Below are 20,010 nucleotides of genomic sequence, written 5' to 3'. Positions count from 1 at the left end.
TCCCCTGGCTTTTTTTTTTTAATTCTTTTTATCCCTAGGCAAAAGAAGCTGGAGCAGATGACATTCTTGACATCTCTAAATGTGAGCTCTCCGAGGTAAAGTGGGGTGGTTGGTGTTCTGCTTGTGAAGTTTTATCTGCTCTCTTTCTTGGCTCTGCTGTCCCTGGGAAATGATAGATGTGGACTTTAAGAGGCCAGAAGCTCTAGTCAAGAGATGTTTCCTTAGCTTTTGTTCTTGTGAAAGAAAACTGAGATGATCTTTTGGCCTCAGCATGGTCTTCAAGAGTCACAGAGTCCAGAAAATGTGCCCACAGATTCCTGAGGTCTTGGGCCTGGGATTCTCTGTAGGACATCAGAGATCTGTCTTTTGCCCCTCAGAGTTCATGATGGGGATGGGGTGGGTAGTTGGGGAAGTCACCTGACAGCTGATTGGGCTGACCACCCATTGCGGCTTCCTCCCAGCCTTCCCAGGGCTTAGACTTACTTCCTGCCCCTTCTTCCTGCCACTCAGAAAACAGGTTAAAAACTGGCAGGAAGGGAGGCACTGATTCTTCTTTATCTCATCTTAGATTCCATTTGGGGCTTTTGCAACATGCAGAGTTCTGCAGAAGAAGGTGAGATGGATCTACATTTTCAGAAAATTATTCATGGCATGGTTGCTTGTTTGAAATCAGGTGGGGATCCTGGCGTAGACATCCCTCTTCTCTCTGAATGGCACCCTTTCCACCTGCAGCAGGTGTCCTCACAGGGGAGCAGGCCCTGGCATCAGGCAGCTCTGGCTGGGCCCCTCCTGAATTGGGCAACTTCCTTACACTCTTACATCTCAGTTTCTCCATCTGTGAAAGGAAGACATCCGTCGTTTTCCTCTTGCAGAGCTATTAGAATTAAATGAGTGGCAGGGAGGTAGAGATAGAGATGTAAATGGCCTGAGTAGAGTGCCTGCCACATAGTGGACCCTGAATAACCACATGGTTATTAATAGTAAAAGTCACACTCATTTCATTCTGGTCAACTAGGGGAGGTTAAGAGTGGAATGAATGATTTTTCAGAAAGACATTGCAGCCTTGAATGCAGGTAGGTAAGAGTATTCTAAATGAAGTGTCCAAGAGCAGGTAGGTAAAATGTGTTCTATGCCAACAGAGGAGTGAGCTTGACACTGGGAGTATCCATGCAGGGGTCAACGCCTAACAAAAATAGTAGCATATGATTCTGAGCATCCGACCATGTCCCAGCCCTGGGCTGAGTGCTTTCTGTCTGTTAGCTTGTTAGCATCCCTCAGAAGCAGGAATTTATCATTCTCTGTTTTCCACAAGGGGCTTCCCTGGTGGCTCAGTGGTAGAGAATCCACCTGCCAATGCAAGGTTCAGTCCCTGGGTCAAGAAGGTCCCCTGGAGAAGGAAATGGCAACCCACTCCTGGGTATTTTTTCCCGGAGAATCCTATGGACAGAAGATGCCTGGTGGGCTACAGTCCATGGGGTCACAAAGAGTCAGACACGACTGAGGGACTAGACAGCAACAACGACATTTTCCACAAGATGCTGCTGAAGCTGAGGGAAGTTAAGGTCAGGACAGCTGCACGGGGATCCCTTCTCAGGATGGAAGGAAGAATTAGACCTCTGAGGTCCCTTTCAGTCTTGAGATTCCAGAGTTTAAGGTCATCTGGTTTTCCCATGTTTGGAGACGTCGCTTGTGATGTCTGCAGGAGAGAACTCTGGGCCGGGCTGACCGCTGGTGTCCAGTGCTGTGACGGCTGCCCCACCTCCAGCCTCCCTCCCTGCAGCTCTCCTTCAGCCTAACACGCCGAAACTCTTTCCCACACAGGTGTTGATCGTCCACACGAATCTGCTCACCTCCCTGCTCCCTAAATCCTGCAGCCTCCTGAGTCTCGCCACCATCAAGGTACCAGGGCCCTGCTCCCAGGAGGCAGCCAGCACGCCCCTCCCTTCGTGTCTCAGCTGTCAGAGTGTATACCAGACGCGCCTCACGTCATCGGGACTCTGGGCGTGATCGGGCTCGTGTGCAGTGAGGTTGCAAAGAGAACCAGCCGCAAGCCCCGCCCTCAGGGAGCTTACCCGCTAGGTGGAAAGGCAAACCATAAACTCATAACAAGCGGACTGACAGAGAAGCGGGGGATGAATGGGCCCAAACAGGAAGCAGGAGGAGGGATGCCAGGCATCGTGTGGTCAGTGCGTGGAAGTGTGGTGAGCTGGGCGACCCCCTCCTGACAGTCAGCTCCCCCAGGACAGAGGCTGGGACGTGGTCCCCCCAGGCTGTTCCCCATAAACTTAAGCTGTGACCGAGGCTACGTGGAATATTCATCTGCCACATTATTTTTAACGTGCATGCCTTCCCATCATATCTCTATCTCTGTGTAGAGACTGGCCGCGGAGGCATCAGTGATTTTTGTGGCTAATGCAGGTGTATAGGGACTAGGGGTGGTTCTTACTTCTCTTTCTTGTTCTGGTCCAACACACATTATTTTTATAAGCAGAAGAAAGATAACATTAAAAAGCTTTCATATTTATGTATATTTATATTTCATATATATGCATTTTATATGTATACATATGTATATATCCTACTCCATTTTGCTCATTTTCATTGTTAAAAATATTAGCAAATACAATTAAGCATAAAGAAAGAAAGAGAAGTCGCTCAGTTGTGTCCGACTCTTTGTGACCCCATGGACTGTAGCCCACCAGGCTCCTGCATCCATGGGATTTTTCAGGCAAGAGTACTGGGATTTTTCAGGCCATTTCCTTCTACACGTTAAGCATAAGGAAAAACATAATGTCACACTCTAGAGAACTGCTATCAATATTTTATTGCATATTTGGTAGTCTTTTACTATGTAAATATATATCTAGACCATGAGGAGTTTTCAACATGAATATGCACGCATACTGGATAAATAAGAATGAAATGGTATAATACTTAAAAAAAAAAAAGACGGAGTGGTCGTTTAGTTGGGGAGGAAGGGGTGGGTGCTCTTGCCTTGAACCAGAGGCACAAGGGTACCCCACCACCACCACAGCCTGTCTCCCTGGTGCCTGAAATCGTGCAGGCTTTCTCAGTCAGGGACTTGAGGTGTTCCACTCGTTTCCCTTCCGCAGGTTCTGGATCTTCATGATAACCAGCTGACAGCCCTTCCCGAAGACACAGGGCAGCTGACGGCCCTGCAGGTATGGCTGCAGGAGACACAGCCCACCTCTGACCCCCTAAGTAAGAAACTCAAGCTGCACAGACCCAGAATGTTCTGGTCGTGCCCCGGCCCGGGCTGCCCTGTGGGCCACCGGCTCCTCCGCCTTTACTATTGAGATGCCCAGGGGTGGTGTCAGCATTGCAGTCTGGGCTGTGGGCATCTCTCCACAGAACTTTTGGCATGTGTGTTTGGGATTGCATCACTAGCTTCCACAACTTTACAGAAAAAGAGCACCCAGCGAGCCCACCATTTCCAAATGATGAAGTCAGCTCTCCCACTCGGCGTCCCACTTCTGCTTCTTGTCAGTGGCAGCCCCTTGCATTTATCAAGCACCCGCTGCATGCCAGCATCAAGCTAAGAGTTTCACTTGCGTTGTCAACCGATTGCTCACAGCCCCTCTGTGAGCACATGTCAGCATCATCCCCAGTTCACAGAGGAGGACGCGCCATCCTTTCTTACATATGTGTTTTTGTAGAATTGGTGCATTCACTGTTCTGTAACTTTTGGATACCTGATAAGAATAACTTACAGCCATCCTTTGGTTCATTGAATATTCATCTGCCACATTATTTTTAACATGCATGCCTTCCCATCATATCTGTTTATTTTTAATGGTTACTTCATGTGTCATCCTGTCGGCCTCGTTCACTTCATGGTGCTGCCGATCAGCCCAGGTTTCAGTCCCAGCTCCACCAGCTGCTGGCCCCGCAGCCTCGGGCAGGTCCCACTGCCTGGATACAGCTCTGCTTCCTTCTATTCACTCTAGGATAACAAGGCTTCATCACGTGCCCCCTCACCTGGGTCCCCTTATTATCAGGTGTTTTGTGGTCAGTATAAATGGTACAGCCTCAGCAAGAACCAGGTTCAAAGTCTAGCATTGCCTTTTGGACAAAGGACTTCACCACTCCGAGCCTCAGTTTTCTCGTCTCTCAGACGGAATCATGACAATTGGTGTCTTCCTCACAGGGCTGTCAGGAGATAAAGATGTGGGTGTGGTGCCTGGATGATGCCTGGCCAGAAGTAGGGTAGGCATTATTTTGTCTGTGCATGTGCCTTCTCATGCCATTCTCCCTCTTTCTTAGGTCTTGAACGTGGAAAGGAATCAACTGACCTATCTCCCACGTTCCATTGGGAACCTGATCCAGCTCCAGACCCTCAATGTGAAAGGTAGGGGGCCAGGAAGCTCTGTCCACGTGACCCTCGGCCCGCTCTGAGCTGACCCAGCTCATGTCCCCAGGGTGCTCGTCCTGGGACCCATTGAGCATGAGGGCAGCCAGCCCCCAGGTGTCACTCAAACTGTCGGACCTCCTCTGTGGTCGGTGTGTCTCCATGGTAACCAGAGACAGGGCATCTGGAGGGTTCCTGCAGCTCCTCCCAGCTGGGGCCTTACAGGGAGGAGGGCAGACAGTGTTGACAGCTAGGCCCCCAAGACTCTATCGCTCGTGTTTAGAACCGTGGGCGATGGATGGTGAGAATGTGGACTGACTGAGTGAGAGCCATTCTGAGTATCCCTTCCACCCAGTGAGGAGCGCTTCCACACTCGGGGGTGCCACAAGTGTGTGAGAGAGAGGAAGGAGGTCTTATTCCCAATTTACAGATGAGGAAAACGAGGCACAGAGAGCTGTGACTTGCTCAAGACCAGCCAGTGCGGTAGTGACTGAGCCGAAATTCTAACACATGCCTCCCTGTACCCCCAGCTCTCTCCTTCTTTTCCTTCAGTTCTTTCTGCACAGGATGCTGTAGTTTACCCATTTGTAACATATAAATAATCATAAACATAATAGCACCCAATTTACTAATCACTTACTGTGATAGGTACAGCATGTGATAGGCCCTATGCTGAGCACCTTTTCATATACATCATCTCTTTGAATCCCTCAGTATTCCTTTAAGGCCAAATAGTGTGGGCACCCCCATTTTACTGATGCAGAAACTGGTCCAGGGAGGTCAAGTCAGTTTTCCAAAGTCACTCAGCTCATAAGTGGTGGAGCGGGGACTTGAACCTGGGTCCACTGCTCTTTCTCATGGAGCTGGGGTATGCCCCAGGCTCAGAGCGGGGCACCCACCTCTGCCCAGTCCTGGCGGGTGTCAGACCAGAAGCTGGGGAAGGGGCCGTGGAGTGCTGAGCTGTGCCATTGGGACCCCTCCAGACAACAGGCTGAAGGAGCTGCCGGACACGCTGGGGGAGCTCCGGAGCCTGCGTACTCTGGACATCAGTGAGAATGAGATTCAGAGGCTGCCCCGGATGCTGGCACACGTCCGGACCCTGGAGGTAGGTGAGCCGTGTTCTCGCCTGGGGGCCTGCCTGGCCTGCCCACCGCTCCCCTCCCACGTTCCTGGAGGCCTGCCCTGGTCACAGGATAACAGGTCATGGAGATCTCAAGGTCCTCAGGGGTTCACAGAGAGAACTGAGTGTGAATGACTGTAATTAGGTGACTTCTTGTGATAATGGAGGCAGCAAAGCATATTCCTAGTAGAGTGAAAAGCTAATGCTGAATCCTGATGGGTTCATTAACACTGTGAAAGACACGGTGTTTGAGCCAGACCTTGAAAGAAGAGAAAGCTTTGGAGAAGTTGACTGGGGTCATGGGAGCATTCCAGGTGGAGGAACAGTTCAGCAAAGGCAGGAGGTGGGAAAGCCCAGGGCGTGTTATGGGAGGAGCAGGGGAGCCAATGTGGTTGGGTCTAGAGGGCGCTTGCAGGGAGGGAGCAGCCTCGGCTCGGAGCTGCAGAAATCGTGATTCATCAGAGCTGGGGGCGGAGGGCAAGGTGGTCACCTGGGACACTATGTTGTCTCCCGGGGCTGTCCTAACGAAGCATCCCAGGCTGGGGCCTTAAGACTTCTGGAGGCCAGAAGTCCAAGATCAAGGTCTCAGAGGGGTTGGTTCTTCTAAGGCCTCTCTCTCCTTGGCTTCTGGACTGCCGTCTTCTCCCTGCGTCCTCCCATCCTCCTCCCTCGGAATGCGTCTGAGTCCTGATTTCCTCATCTTTTTTTTTTTTTTTCTGATTTCCTCATCTTTTAAGGACACCAGTTCATGCTGGACTAGGGCCCATACTGGTGACTTTGTTTTGAACTTGATTACCTCTTTAAAGATCTTATGTCTTGATTGTGTTGAGCGGTGAAGTGAACGACATATAAAGAGGGGTCTCCTGTGTCTGCAGACCCTGAGCCTCGACGCGTTGTCCATGGTCTACCCCCCGCAGGAGGTGTGCAGCACGGGCACTGAGGCCATTCAGCAGTTCCTCTGCAAAGGTAAATAAAGCCAGGCAGCCCGCCTCCTTCGCTGAGCGAGCACAAACCATGGCCCCTGGGACTACTCTGTGCCAGCGAGGCAGTGGAGGCTCCCTGCCTGCCCAGAGCTCTGCAGATCTGGCAGGAGAAACAGGGAAAGATGATTGTCACGTGAGGAAGTATGATGGCTCAGATGGTAAAGAATCTGCCTGTGATGCAGGAGACCTGGGTTTGATCCCTGGGTTGGGAAGAATTCTTGCCTTTACTCCAGTATTCTTCTCCAGGCAAGAATACTGAAGCGGGATGCCACGTCCTCCAGGGGATCTTCCCAACCCAGGGATTGAATCCAGGTCTCCGGTAGGGCAGCAGGGTTGGTAGGTGAACAGGGACAAGCACTCTGTATTGCCTCTGAAGAGGTTACATAGGTTTACATTCCTTGAGGAATGTAAATCTGAGAGGACTCTTCTTCCCCACAACCTGGCTAATGCTTGGTGAGATAAAAGTCTTCTAACCTGATGGGTTATTAAAAAGAAAGCTGAGTGCTGAAGAATTGATGCTTTTGAACTGTGGTGTTGGAGAACACTCTTGAGAGTCCCTTGGACTGCAAGCAGATCCAACCAGTCCATCCTGAAGGAGATCAGTCCTGGGTGTTCATTGGAAGGACTGATGCTAAAGCTGAAGCTCCAATATTTTGGCCACCTGATGCAAAGAGCTAACTCATTGGAAAAGACCCTGATGCTGGGAAAGATTGAAGGCAGGAGAAGGGGACAACAGAGGATGAGATGGTTGGATGGCATCACCAACTTGATGGACATGAGTTTGAAGACGCTCCGGGAGTTGGTGATGGACAGGGAAGCCTGGCATGCTGCAGTCCATGGGGTCACAAAGAGTTGGGACACAACTGAGTGATTGAACTGAACTGAACTGAACCTGATGGGTGAACAAGAGGAAGAGGGTGACAGAGGGTGAGATGGTTGAATGGCATCTCATCGACTCGATGGACATGAGTTTGAGCAAGCTCCGGGAGATGGTGAAGGACAGGGAAGCCTGGCGTGCTACAGTCCATGGGATCGCAAAGCATTGGACACAACCGAGCACACTCACAAACAACAAATAAGTTAAAAAGATAAATTACCAGCTGGAAGAAGATAGCTGCAACATATGTTATAGATCCAAGGTTATTAACTGTAATATGTAAAGAGTACTTATAAGTCAGCAAGAATAGGACAAAATGGGGAAAATGTATGAATCCTTTCAAGTTTACAGGAGGAAGCTTCCCAGGAAATTGTGGGTAAAGCTGGGTCTTGAACCCAGGCTTCTCTACGAAGCACAGGCATTTTTCATCTCCGCATTCTCATGTGGATGGTCAAGAAGCAGGGGGCGGGAAGATTTATTCACTCAGCTGACGCTTATTGAGAGCTTGCCACATTTAAGGCCCAGGCGTTAGGCCTGTGAGCAGCGCAGGAGGGCTCAGCATCAGAGGGGAGCAGTGGACTGCTTTGGGTTGCAAGGCGGTCTCCTTCCCTCTCGGTCAGCCTGTGTCCGTCTCTCGCAGAGTCAGGGCTGGAGTACTACCCCCCGTCTCAGTACCTGCTGCCAGTCCTGGAGCAGGATGGAGCTGAGAACGCCCTGGATAGCCCCGACGGGCCCACGGACAGGCTCTGCAGGGAGGAGGAGGAGTGGCAGGTAAGGCACGCCGCCTGCTGGCATGTGGGGTGGGCGGCGGGAAGGGCTCCGCACACGCAGGGGCGTTCAGAGCTTTGGCCCCCAGATTCCTCCATCAAACTAGAATTTACCTCTCTTCAAACGGACATACTGGGAGTTTTCTCATGGTCTTGTTGTTTAGTCGCTAAGTCGTGTCTGACTCTGCGACTCCATGAACTGTAGCCCACCAGGCTCCTCTGTCCATGGGATTTTTCAGGCAAGAACACTAGAGTGGGTTGCCATTTCCTTCTCCAAGGAATCTTCCCCACCCAGGAATCAAACCCTTGTCTCCCTGCATTAGCAGGCGGATTCTTTCCCTAGTGGCCTCGTGGTTAAGATTTCAGGCTTTCAGTGCCGTGACCCAGGTTCCATCCCTGGTTGGGGAGCTGAGATCCCAGAAGCCAAGCAACTCAGTTAAGCGCTTGTACATGTAGAAGTTTTCACAAGGCCTCCTAGGCTCACCAGCACCAGCTTTGTCCCACTCCTCTCTGTCCCTGAACGTCTGGGGTGTTTGAATAGGGGGTTCCCTCTGCTGGATTCTCCCCGCTTGTTTTCTCCAGTCTCATCCTTCAGTTCCCAGCTGAAATATCACATTTTCTGAGAAGCTTTCCCTGACGCAGCAGCCCAGGTCAGGTCTATAGAAGTTCTCAGAGCACCCTATGCATTTGCTGGGAGAACCTGTGTTGCTGAACTTGGGTTCAGCTGCTCATCACTCAAGAATCCAACACTGAAAGACAAGTGTTGGGTGAAAAGAAAGATAGCTTTACTGGGGAAGCTAGTTATCCTGGGGAGAAGCTGGATGCACGTCCCCAGGAACCAACTTCCAACTGTGGGTCAGGGGGCAAAGGGTTTTAAAAGGGGAGGTTTTTCAAGGGTGTGGAGGCAGAGGAGGGGGCTGCGTGCAGAGCATCATCTTGAAGTTGGTTGTGCAACCACCTGATCAGCACCATCTTAATCGTTTTGGGCACAGTTCATCTGTAACTCCAGAGTCAGTTTGTTCCCATTTCTTTGAGGCCAGTTCTGGGAATTGTGTGAGATGGAGCAGTTCGTGTCATGGCTGAGTCTGGTCATCATGTAGCTCATTTGTCCCACCTGGTGGGGGTTTCGGTGTCTGCAAAACAGCTGAGTAATATGATGCAGAACATTATCTGTAGCCTTTGAGGAGGAACTAAAGGTTCTTGCCTTTGTTTAATGGCTAAACAATTATTTTGTCTTGCTTGACTATTTTGCTTCTGTGTTTCCTCATTTCTCTTAAGTTACTTCTTTGGCTAAAATCTCTACAGACAAGAAGCAGGTGGAGGATGTTGTGAAGGGGGAGGAGATCTGTCCTGGGAAGGCCCCACAGGGCCCTACTCCCCTACAGCCACAGCTGTAATTACATGAAGAATTACTCAAGAAAGGATTTGCTTCCTGTCTGTCTCCCTGCTTGATGGAGCTCGAGGAGAGTGGACCCCCTGGGTCCCTGGGGGAGACCTAGCATAGGTCAGGGCTGCAGGAGGAAGCTCAGCGAGGGTTGCCCACAGTGACCAGGGTGCCTCTGACGGTGAGGCCAGACAGAAACCGCCTCTGTGCCCCACCCCCTACCCGTATGCTCCTCCACGGGAGCCCACAAATCGAGGCGCCTGGGAGGGGGCACCACCTGTAGCCAGCTAGGCTTCACATCTGATTGTGGTGATGGTCACATGACTGTATGCAGTCGTCAAAACTCATAGACCTGTACACGTCTTTAAAAAGATAAATTTTACAGTACATAAATTATACCTTCATTAAAAAATATGTTTATATATGCAAACACATACAAATGTATATCTTTTTTCTAAAGGCACAAATTGTAGGTAGGTAGATGCATGGACTTAGGTCTAGTAATGATATTTACATGGGAGCAGGGCTCGGGAGGGTGGGAGGGAACAAGGATTAGGCCTGGGAGTAGTCAGTGGATACTTTTATATGCCTTGCTTAGTTTTTTACAAGGAGAATATATTCAGGTGTTATCTATAAACTAAAGATAAGCTTAAATTTTACTCGTACCTCGGCATAGGGAAAATCTTATTTCTTTATAGGATGCTGGTTTTACAGCTCTAACACTTGATCCTGATCTCAGAACCAGATAACTAAATAGAAAGGCTGGTTTAAAAAAAAAAAAAAGTGTGTGTGTGCACATGCATGCACTGATGTTGGACTACAAAAGTAATTCATGCTCCTTGTTATAAATCTAAACAATACAGAAATATATGGAGTGAGCATCTCCCCTCCTGTCCTGCAGTCCCAGCCCCTGGAGGCAGTCACCATGAACTGATGAATGAATCTGCTTCGTGGCTTTTGCTCAGCCACCCCAGAGCTGGGAGTTGAGTTTTGGTGGTGGTGCTTTTACAAGAGAGGAATCACGCTGTACAGACAGTGAAAGATGGCAGACGTCTTTCTGTAGCTGCACCCATGATTGCCCCATCGTTCAATAGCTCTGTAATAATGCACTGTGTGAATGAATCGTGACTTAGAAATCGCATGCTGTTGGGCATTTGAGTTATTTCCAGTGTTTTCACTCTTTTGAACAGTTCTGCAGGAACTTGCACACACACCTTGGTGCATTTGTAGTTGTTTTGGGGGCTGGAGCTGGGAGCTTGCAGGTGTGCCGTGCAGACGTACAAGGGGTCAAACACCCATTTCTTGGTCTCTTTTTTGGAACACCCATGCCTTCTCAGAGCTGCATCACCAGAACTTAAGACCTGAAGCTCTTAAACCAAGGCCTGTGGTTCTCAGCCCTGGTGTCCATCAGAACCATCCAGAACCCTTTATCAAACAGCCAACCCCTTCATCCCCTACCCCCTACCCAGCCCGCCAAGGCAGTCCCTCTGGATGAACCTGCAAGTTTGAGGGCTGTCAGGCTGCCTGGGGATTCTGGGCCAGTGAGAGCCCCTGCTGCTCACCTTCTCTTAACCACTATCTTTTCTTTTTTTTGCCTCCCAGAATAAGTTCTCAGACTATGAGAAGAGGAAGGTAAGAAGATGTCTTTTGTCTTCTGTCACTTTGCTTCTCATTAAACATCTCTACTGTTATATTTGAGGAGACAAGTTCTTCCAACCTCTAAATCAGAGGGTAAAGTAACGGTTGCCCCATATGTATATCACCTCCCCACAGTCTCACCCAGCCTGGGTGGGTGAGAGGATGTTCCCAGTTTACAGATGAGAAGACTGAGGCTTGGAGAGATTGAGCCCATCCCCTGCAGCTCTCACATGCTAACCCCCCAGAGCCTGTGCCAGCATCACCAGGGTCTCTGTTCTTGCAGGAACAGAAGATGCTGGAGAAACTCGAGTTTGAACGGCGCCTGGAGCTCGGGCAGCGAGAGCACGCCCAGCTCCTCCAGCAGAGCAACAGCCAGAAGGATGAGATCCTTCAGACGGTCAAAGAGGTTCGTGAGCGGCTAAGTGGGGACAGGCCTGTGTGTTCCCTCTGCCGGGGGCCTCCTGACTCAGGCTGTGGTCCCTCTGATGTGGGAAGGCAGTGGGGGTGACCTCTCTCAGGCCCACCCTCCAGGACACAGGGTTGGGGAGGAGTCATCCATACAGATCAGCTAGTCCAGGCTCTTCCCATATGTGGACACCCTCAGGCCTAGCAAGGGGAGGACTTGGTCCAAAGACAATACAGAGCTGGCAAGGCAGAGGAAACCTGGTCTCCTCGTCTCAGGCCTGGGCCCCTGGCTGCTCTGCGGTGCCTGGAGGGGTCCCAGCAGACCCCAGACCTCTGCTTGTCCTGCCGCAGGAGCAGTCCCGGCTGGAGCAGGGCCTGAGCGAGCACCAGCGCTTCCTGGACGCAGAGCGTCGGCGGCTGCAGGAGCAACTGAAGCAGACAGAGCAGAGCATCTCCAGCCGGATCCAGAAGCTCCTGCAGGAGAACCGGAGGTCAGGCTCCCGCCTCCCCGGTCCTCAGACCCAGAAACCTCATCCAGAAGCTCCTGCAGGAGAACCGGAGGTCAGGCTCCCGCCTCCCCGGTCCTCAGACCCAGAAGCCTCATCCAGAAGCTCCTGCAGGAGAACCGGAGGTCAGGGTCCCACCTCCCCGGTCCTCAGACCCAGAAACCTCATCCAGAAGCTCCTGCAGGAGAACCGGAGGTCAGGCTCCCGCCTCCCCGGTCCTCAGACCCAGAAACCTCATCCAGAAGCTCCTGCAGGAGAACTGGAGGTCAGGCTCCCGTCTCCCCGGCCCTCAGACCCAGAGGCCTCCCTCAGCGTGATGCCCACATTGGGCTCAATCTCTCTCTCACCGTCTCTGATTCTACCCAAGGTCTCGGTGCTGCATTTGGCACTGACTTTAAGAGAACCTGGTTTCCCCGATGACTCAGCGGGTAAAGAATCCACCTGCAGTGCCAGAGACACGGGAAATGCGGGTTTGATCCCTGGGTTGGGAAGATACCCTGGGGGAGGAAATGGTAACCCACTCCAGTATTCTTGCCTGGAGAATTCCATAGACAGTGGACCCTGATGGGCTACAGTCCATGGGTCACAAAGAGTTGGACAGGACTGAGCAACTAACACACTTAAAAGAATCTGATCCAGGGATGACAAGGTTTGCCTCTTGTTTGGGGGCTGCTACTGATTGGATCTTTGCCTCCCAAGTTTTCCATCTGTAAAGTGAGTGGGTTTAACAAGTTAAAATCACATCCTGCTCTAATATTTTGGCTTTCCAGTCACCTGTCACTCTGAGGTCAGCCATTCGCCTTATGGTGAGATTTGCCGTAACAAATTCTGTCCAAGGCAAGAGCTGCAGGGAGCAAGTTCCGATGGGGGAAAGCAGGCTGGATAGAGGTCTCAAGAAGCCTGAGAAAGTTTAACTGGGGGTCTCTTGGGGAAAGATTCCAGAAACAGGCTCTGCCACACGTCCTGCTGCTTCCAGCCTTCTGTCCACTGTCCTCCAAGTCCTCCTCCTCCCTCGCCTGCAGTTGAGTGCCAGAGGGAGCCGACTGGCCTGCCACGTGCAGTGTGCCCACCCCCGGCGGCACCCAGGAAACTGCCCTCTGTCGGCTGCCGCTTACGTGTGAAGCACTTTATGTCTGTTTTCTCGTTCACACTTTACCAATACTCCATGAAGCTTTACAAAATTTTTCTTCCCATTTCACAGATGAGAAGCTGGGATTCGGAGTGGTTGAGGAATTGGCCTGAGAACACAGAGCCCCTAAGTGGCCGGTTCGCAAGCCCCCCCTCAGCAGTTCTGTTGGAAACAGACCCACCAGTGACTGCCGGCTTTTCACGGTTTCCTTCACAGGCAAAAGAAAAGTTCCGAGATTCTGAAGTCTCTGGAAAACGAAAGGTCAGTGTTTTGCTCTAGCACATTCTCAATGACTGCCTGCCTTCCTGCGGGTGAGCAGACCTGGGGAGAGAAGGTCTCATGATTCTCGAAGGTTATGTCAGAAAGATTTCCTAGAGCTGTGAGGAGATGCAGGCTCCCTTGGTGGCCCAGATGGTAAAGAATCTGCCTGCAATGCGAAGACCCACAGGTTTGATCCCTGGGTCAGGAAGATCCCCTGGAGAAGGGCATGGCAACTTCCTTCAGTATTCTTGCCTGGAGGATCCCATGAACAGAGGAGCCTGAGAGGCTGCAGTCCCTGGGGTCACAAAGAGTCTGCCCAGCTGGCGACTAACACTTTCACTTTATCATGAGGAGATTCACCCCCTTACCGAGTTTTGAATTAAAAAGAATCGCTGCCTTCAAGTTTGTTAAAACATACCGTCCTGAGAAAAGTTCAGACATGAATAAAAATTTAAGTGTATTAATGTCCAATTGTATTTCTAGTGTAAGTAGTTAGAAAAGAAATTTCTGGATAAGAAAAATTTGTTTACATGAATTATGTACAGAGGAGTAATCTGTAAGCATTAAATGTCTTATAGAAGAATATTCCTTGTTAAGGAAAACACTATATTGCTAGGTGGAAAAATGGTATCTACAGTGTATCATTTCTTAGAGACAACCTACTTGTATCTATGTTCAGAAAGTAGAAGGACCCACCCCGAATGTTTACACTGAATATCTTTGAGTGGTGGGAATTGGAGGTGGTGATCTCTGTTTCATTCCCTTTGTGTTTTCTGCACTTCCAAATCGGCTGTGTTAAGGTGCCCACCTTAGTCATTAGAAAAGGTGATAGGTGGGGAGGCCTCACCCCCCACTCCCTGGGGGTGTTCGCATGAGTCCCTCCTGGTTCTCAGGGACCCCCGAGTGTTAGTGTGGACCTGGCTGCTGCCCTTGGGGAGCCTCCCTTCCCATGGGCCCAGCCTTCCTGGCTCCTGACTGCCTGGGCAGGCCTCCTGCAGGGGGGCTCACATGGGGTTGCAGGGTTAGCCCCACCACCCTGCCCGTTTCAGCTGGGGGCTGTGGCAGCTGGGGGTGGTCAAGGCTGAACCAAGCTGTGGCTGGCAGCATCGACTATTGAGCACACTGAGCCAGTGCCCTCTGGGCTGGGCCTGGGCTCTAGGGATGCAGCAGGGGTGGTCTTCCCTTGAGCGGCCTGTGGGCCTGGGCTGAGTGCTCAGGTGATTCATGCTGCTTCTGATGCAAGAAACGTAAAGGAGGTTGTCCGCCCCTCAACCACTGCGCCAGTCTGGTGTGTGTGTATGGGAGGTGGGGAATAGGTGTACACACAAGCAACGTGCACACACGTGCATTATTTGTAATAACTATATCTATATAATTATATCGTAATTTACGTAGTTAGCCCTCTGAACATTTAAGTGGCTTCCGGTGTTTTTTAATTACAAACAATATGACAGTAAACATCTTCTATATATACCCTTAGGGACTTGGGTGAACGTTTTAGAAGGAAATATTGGAAGAACACTTAGCTAGGTATACTTTTTTTGTCATTAGCGGTATTAAGAATCTTTCCACATGTTCCTTTTTTTTTTTTTTAAGGTCACTTTTATTTAAGCATCAGTGAATTGGCTGTTTGCATCCTTGGCCTGTTTTTCTAAAGGAATGTTCATCTTTTTATGCCACAAGCTCTTAACTGTAAAAGTTAACAGGGCCCCAGGGGAGGTGCGTAATGCCACAGGCATATCAGAGGGCATGTCCAGCTTGGTACATAAGGGAGGACTTCTTGAAGGAGGTGGTGGTCGTCTGGTGAGATCTCCTATTGGAAATGTTACACTTGCTCAGCATGTGGGTCACTTTCTTTCTAGAATAAGAATGGAACGGTTGATGTCCATAACGCAGGAGGAGGCGGAGAGCCTGCGGCGCCGTGAGATCGCCTGTGAGTCTCGGGGTCGGGCGGAGCCCTGGGAGCAGAAGGGACAGCCATCCCAGCCCCCTGTTGGTCACACTTAGGGAGTGCTGGGGGGTTGCCCCTCAAGACGGTCCCTCAAATCCTGTCGTGGAGTATGGGCTCTGGGGTCAGGCTGGACTTGGATTAAAAAAAATCCCAGCTCAGGCTTCATATGACCTAAGGGACATAACTGATCCCTGACTTTTCCGAGCCTCAGTTTTCACATCTGTAAAATGGGGGGGAGGTAATAACCTGCCTCGTCGGGTCATTACGAGGGTGTCCAATACTATCATGCTGGCACAGGGCGAGCATTTCATGAACCGTGGCTGTCGGGGCTGCTCTCTTGGAGAGCTGCGGTAGCTCCTCTCGTGCTCCTGGAGCTCGCCTTCCTGCTGCTCCCTGCGGGGCCCCAGGGTGCCTCACTGTCCGCACAACTGAGGGCAGTGGACACCACGCCGCTCTTCAGAGCCTGAGTGATGGGAGGGGATGTTCTGTGCACCTTTAGCCCAGGTTCACCGTGTACCCGGCGGCGGCCAGCATGTCCCGTACACCGGCTCATCCCAGTCCTGCCCCGTGAGGGGTCACATCATTAATTTCCGAATTTGAAGGTCACTGTTGTCCACCATTTATAAAGAGAAGCCTTGTGTTTGTATTGCCAGATGGATGTTTATCAAATAGCTGATTGGAAACAGGCTTAGTATTAGGGGGCTTTTGTTTTCACCTTTTCAAACTTCCCTATTGCTTAGCTTTAAAAAAAAAAAAAAAAAGGCGTGTATTATTTTTATAACTGAAAAACATCAAGAAAAGTAATGAAAAGGTAATAACCCAGAGTGGTGGAGGTGGAGGGTATATGGTGTCAGGCTGTCCTGTGTGCTGCCAGAGGGAGTATGAATCAGCTGGATCTTTCTGGCAGGCAGAAAGGGTAACTCGTGTATATATTATTCATGACCTTAAACCTGTGCACTTCTAAGAGTTATTCTAGGAAGTGCTCAAATAGTGAGATGTGCACAAAGATATTTGAGCAGGGATCTTTGTAGAAGCACCATTTGATAATCACAAGAAGACTCTGGATGCACTGAAACGAAGGATTATTTTAAAACTTCAGTCATCCATGGGCTTCCCTTGAGGCTCAGCTGGTAAAGAATCCGCCTGCAATGCGGGAGACCTAGGTTTGATCCCCAGGTTGGGAAGATCCCCTGGAGAAGGGAAAGGCTACCCACTCCAGTATTTTGGCCTGGAAAATTCCATGGACTGTATAGTCCATGGGTCACAAAATGTTGGACAGGATCGAGCAACTTTCACTTGCACCTTTCAGCCATTCATGCACCATAGCGCTCTGTAGCTGATAACATGGCCGTGTTGATATAGGGGTACATTCATGAAAGGTGAGAAAGGAGGTATATTTAATGTGATAAGCATTTTAATTTTCTTGTATTATGGTGAAATATACAAAGCATAAAACTTACCATTGTAACCACTTGTAAATGAATAGTTCTGTGGCATTGATGGTTCTGATGGTGCATTATTCACCATCACCACCATCAGAACCTTTTCATCATCCCAAAGTGAAACTGCATACCTACTAAATAGGAACTCCCCATTACCCTCTTCCCCAGACCCTGTAGAATCACCATTCTACTTTCAGTCTACTTTCTGTCTCTGTGAATTTGACTGCTCTCGGGACCACGTGTAAGTGGAATCATACAGTGTTTGTCCTTTTGTGATTAGTTTCTTTCACGTAATGTCCTCAGAGTTCATCTGTGTTGTAGCTTATGTCAGAATTTCCTTCCTTTTTAAGACTGAAATATTACAATGTATGGGTAGACCACATTTTAAAAAATTTTATTTATGGCCGTGCTGGGTCTTGGTTGCTGCAAGGTCATCTTTCTAGTTGTGGCAAGTAAGGGCTGCTCTCTAGTAACGGTGCACGGGCTTCTCACTGCGGTGACCTCTCTTGTTGCTGAGCATGAGCTCTAGGTGTTGCAGGCTCGGTAATTGTGGCACACGGGCTTAGTTGCTTATGACGTGTGGGATTCTCCTGGACCAGAGCTCGAACCTGTGTCCCCTGCTTTGGTAGGTGAATTCTTAACCACTGGACCAACAGGGAAGTCCCTAGATCATGTTTTGTTTATTCATTTGTCTATCAATAGGCACTTGGGCTGTTCCCACCTTTTTTTTTTGCCTGATGTGATCAATGTTGCTATGAACATGGGTATACAAATATTCAGGTCCCTGCTTTTAATTCTTTCATTTAAATTTTTTAAAATCCATCAATATACATTAAAAATTGACCAGAAGATGATATATCAAAATGTAATATTTCTGGGTGACAAGATTGTAGAAGATTGTGCGTGTGTGTGTTCAGTCTCTTACAACTCATCAACCTTCTAAACTGAAGTTACTTCTATAATTAAAAAAAAGATTTTTTTCCAAGGGTGACCATAAGGTGGGTGACCACGTGACCCCATAGGCCATCAGGAGCGGCTGCTCAGCCCTGCCCCCCACTGCGCCCCCCCCCCCCGCCCCCAACGTGTTTCTCCAGCTGCCATGCAGCAGATGCTGACCGAAAGCTGTAAGAGCCGGCTCGTCCAGATGGCCTACGAGTCTCAGAGGCAGAACTTGGTCCAGCAGGCTTGTTCCAGGTAAGATGAGGAAGGGGCTTCCCGCATGAGGAAGTTGGGAGAGCTGGCTCAGAGCTGTGGAGTGAGCGTTGGCACAGGAATCCCCTGCCATGTGTGGGCCACCCCACCCCCGGCCAGGTCCTCAGGAATAAGTGACTGCTGGTCTTTGTGGCTTTTCTCGCTGGACCCTAAGGAAGCAGAACCAGCCAGTCGCAGAGCTTAGGGTTTGACCCAGGCAGTGTGCTCTTAATTGTGGCGACTCATTCTCCCAGGTCACAGGTCAGGAGTGGGGTGCCCTCGAGGGTATCGTGAGGGGGTCGTCTCATGCTGACGGCCACTCTGGGCCTGGCCCTCCAAGTTCACCCCAGTGCCATGGTTGTGTCTGGAGGAGCTGCGGTGCCCAGCAGGTGAGCAAAGTGCCTTCGAGGCTGAGGAGCCCCAGACAGGACAGGCCAGCAGCTATGACCACTCTGGTGTCTCTCCTCCCACTGGGCGGCCCCGGTGCCCCTGGAGCATGCCAGCCTCCCCCGTGTCCCTGCAGAGTCAGGTGTCTCCCACCTGACGGGTGGTGTGACCTTGTTTTTAGGAGCGCGGGCACTCGGGGCAGACCTGTGGAGTCACATCCCGCTTCTATTTCTTAACTGAGACGTCTTGGGCAAGTTATTTTCTCTCCCTCAGCCTTGATTTTCTTATCAGTAAAATGGGGATTAATGACAATATCTACTCCTAGAGTTACCGGAGGACTTGATAGGCCTTAGTGATCATAATGTCAACACATGAGGGTTCAATAGATAGCAGCTGTTATCATGACACAAACTGAAAACCTAGATTGTACCTAAATAACAGACATATTAAAGTGACAGGGTTTGGATTTTTGTGACACTAGACTTGTTCTAGGGGGATGAGGGCAGGTCCATGGCCAGGCTGAGAAACACTGGGTTGGAGGGTGAGATGTTAGTGCCAGGAAGGACAACTTTCTCTTGGCCTAAGGGGCTCACCTGAGAGGTCATAAGTTCCCTGTCGATGGAGGGTGGGTGGGCAGAGGCAGGCCACCACTTCAGGGGGTTGTCATAGAGAGGATTCCCAGAGATCACCTCCCCAGCTCCAGAGACACAGACTCCGCCACCGCCATGCCAGGGCTGTGGGATTCAGACAAAACTCCCATGTCCACCCAGCCCAGGACATGTCCCCCAGCGGGTGGTCCATAAGCCTTGTTAAGTGAATAAATGGTTTATCTCCATCTCCTCCAAGGTGCCTGGCACATAGTATGTGCTCAGGAAATGTTCAGAGAGTGAGTGAATTTGCTGTCTTTCTGGCAGCATGGCTGACATGGATGAGCGGTTCCAGCAGATTCTTTCGTGGCAACAGATGGATCAGAACAAAGCCATCAGCCAGATCCTGCAGGAGGTGAGCCCTTGCCCAGGGCGTGGGGAGGGGGCACAGGGAGGGCGCAGGGAGCCGAGAGCGGGGCGGCTCAACACCACGTGGAGGCGCTGTTCTGGAGAGCGTAAGAACCAAGATGCTCAGAGAGTTTAGAAATGCACAGACCGTCAGGATGAGGGGCAGAGACAGGGCTCTCTGGGTGGTGGTTTCCGCTCGCTGAAGTCAGGAGAGGTTTCCTTCCCGGGCACCCCCTCCCCTTGCTGTGTGGGGCTCCCTCGCGAGGACCTGGTGGCAGTGCCTGCCCCCACCCGCCCCGCAGAGTTGGAACGAGCCCCCGACTTCTCCCTTCCAGTCCCGCCACCCTTTATCTGCTCTCCCTTGGGCTTGGTGGGCGCACAGCAGGTGCTACTGTGTGGACCAGCCCAGGAAGGACCCCTCTTGATTTCCTCCTTCCTCTGTCCAAATTGTTCAAGTCCCAGGTTTCCCCATGGAAACAGAGTCCCCCCGTCAGGGTCCCCCACCTTCTTCTTTCTCCCTCTGTGACATCATCCTCCCATCACAGGCCCATCGCTCCCTTTCCTTCCTCCCCAACTCCGATCTCTCTCTTCTTCCCCCCCAACGA

General features: G+C 50.7%; 1 protein-coding gene across 10 annotated transcripts in view; it reads left to right on the top strand.

The window, feature by feature from the left end:
- Nucleotides 1–20,010, top strand: part of LRSAM1 (leucine rich repeat and sterile alpha motif containing 1) — a 33,275-nt gene that overhangs the window by 2,864 nt on the left and 10,401 nt on the right. For 6 of the 10 annotated variants that reach the window (XM_043916799.1, XM_043916802.1, XM_043916796.1 and 3 more), the window contains 15 exons: nucleotides 39–95; nucleotides 569–613; nucleotides 1,822–1,899; nucleotides 3,114–3,182; nucleotides 4,285–4,369; nucleotides 5,353–5,474; nucleotides 6,365–6,455; nucleotides 7,990–8,120; nucleotides 11,103–11,132; nucleotides 11,422–11,544; nucleotides 11,895–12,034; nucleotides 13,395–13,439; nucleotides 15,302–15,372; nucleotides 17,927–18,026; nucleotides 19,325–19,412. In XM_043916799.1, coding sequence (XP_043772734.1) covers nucleotides 39–95; nucleotides 569–613; nucleotides 1,822–1,899; nucleotides 3,114–3,182; nucleotides 4,285–4,369; nucleotides 5,353–5,474; nucleotides 6,365–6,455; nucleotides 7,990–8,120; nucleotides 11,103–11,132; nucleotides 11,422–11,544; nucleotides 11,895–12,034; nucleotides 13,395–13,439; nucleotides 15,302–15,372; nucleotides 17,927–18,026; nucleotides 19,325–19,412 — 1,275 coding nt within the window. Of the gene's footprint in view, nucleotides 1–38; nucleotides 96–568; nucleotides 614–1,821; nucleotides 1,900–3,113; nucleotides 3,183–4,284; nucleotides 4,370–5,352; nucleotides 5,479–6,364; nucleotides 6,456–7,989; nucleotides 8,121–11,102; nucleotides 11,133–11,421; nucleotides 11,545–11,894; nucleotides 12,035–13,394; nucleotides 13,440–15,301; nucleotides 15,373–17,926; nucleotides 18,027–19,324; nucleotides 19,413–20,010 lie in introns of all 10 variants that reach the window. The other 4 variants (XM_043916801.1, XM_043916806.1, XM_043916803.1 and 1 more) reach the window with 3 other exon arrangements.

This window comes from Cervus elaphus, chromosome 11 (genome assembly GCF_910594005.1).
Source record: "Cervus elaphus chromosome 11, mCerEla1.1, whole genome shotgun sequence".
NCBI lineage: Eukaryota > Metazoa > Chordata > Mammalia > Artiodactyla > Cervidae > Cervus > Cervus elaphus.
This window is presented reverse-complemented; position numbering and strand designations above follow the sequence as displayed.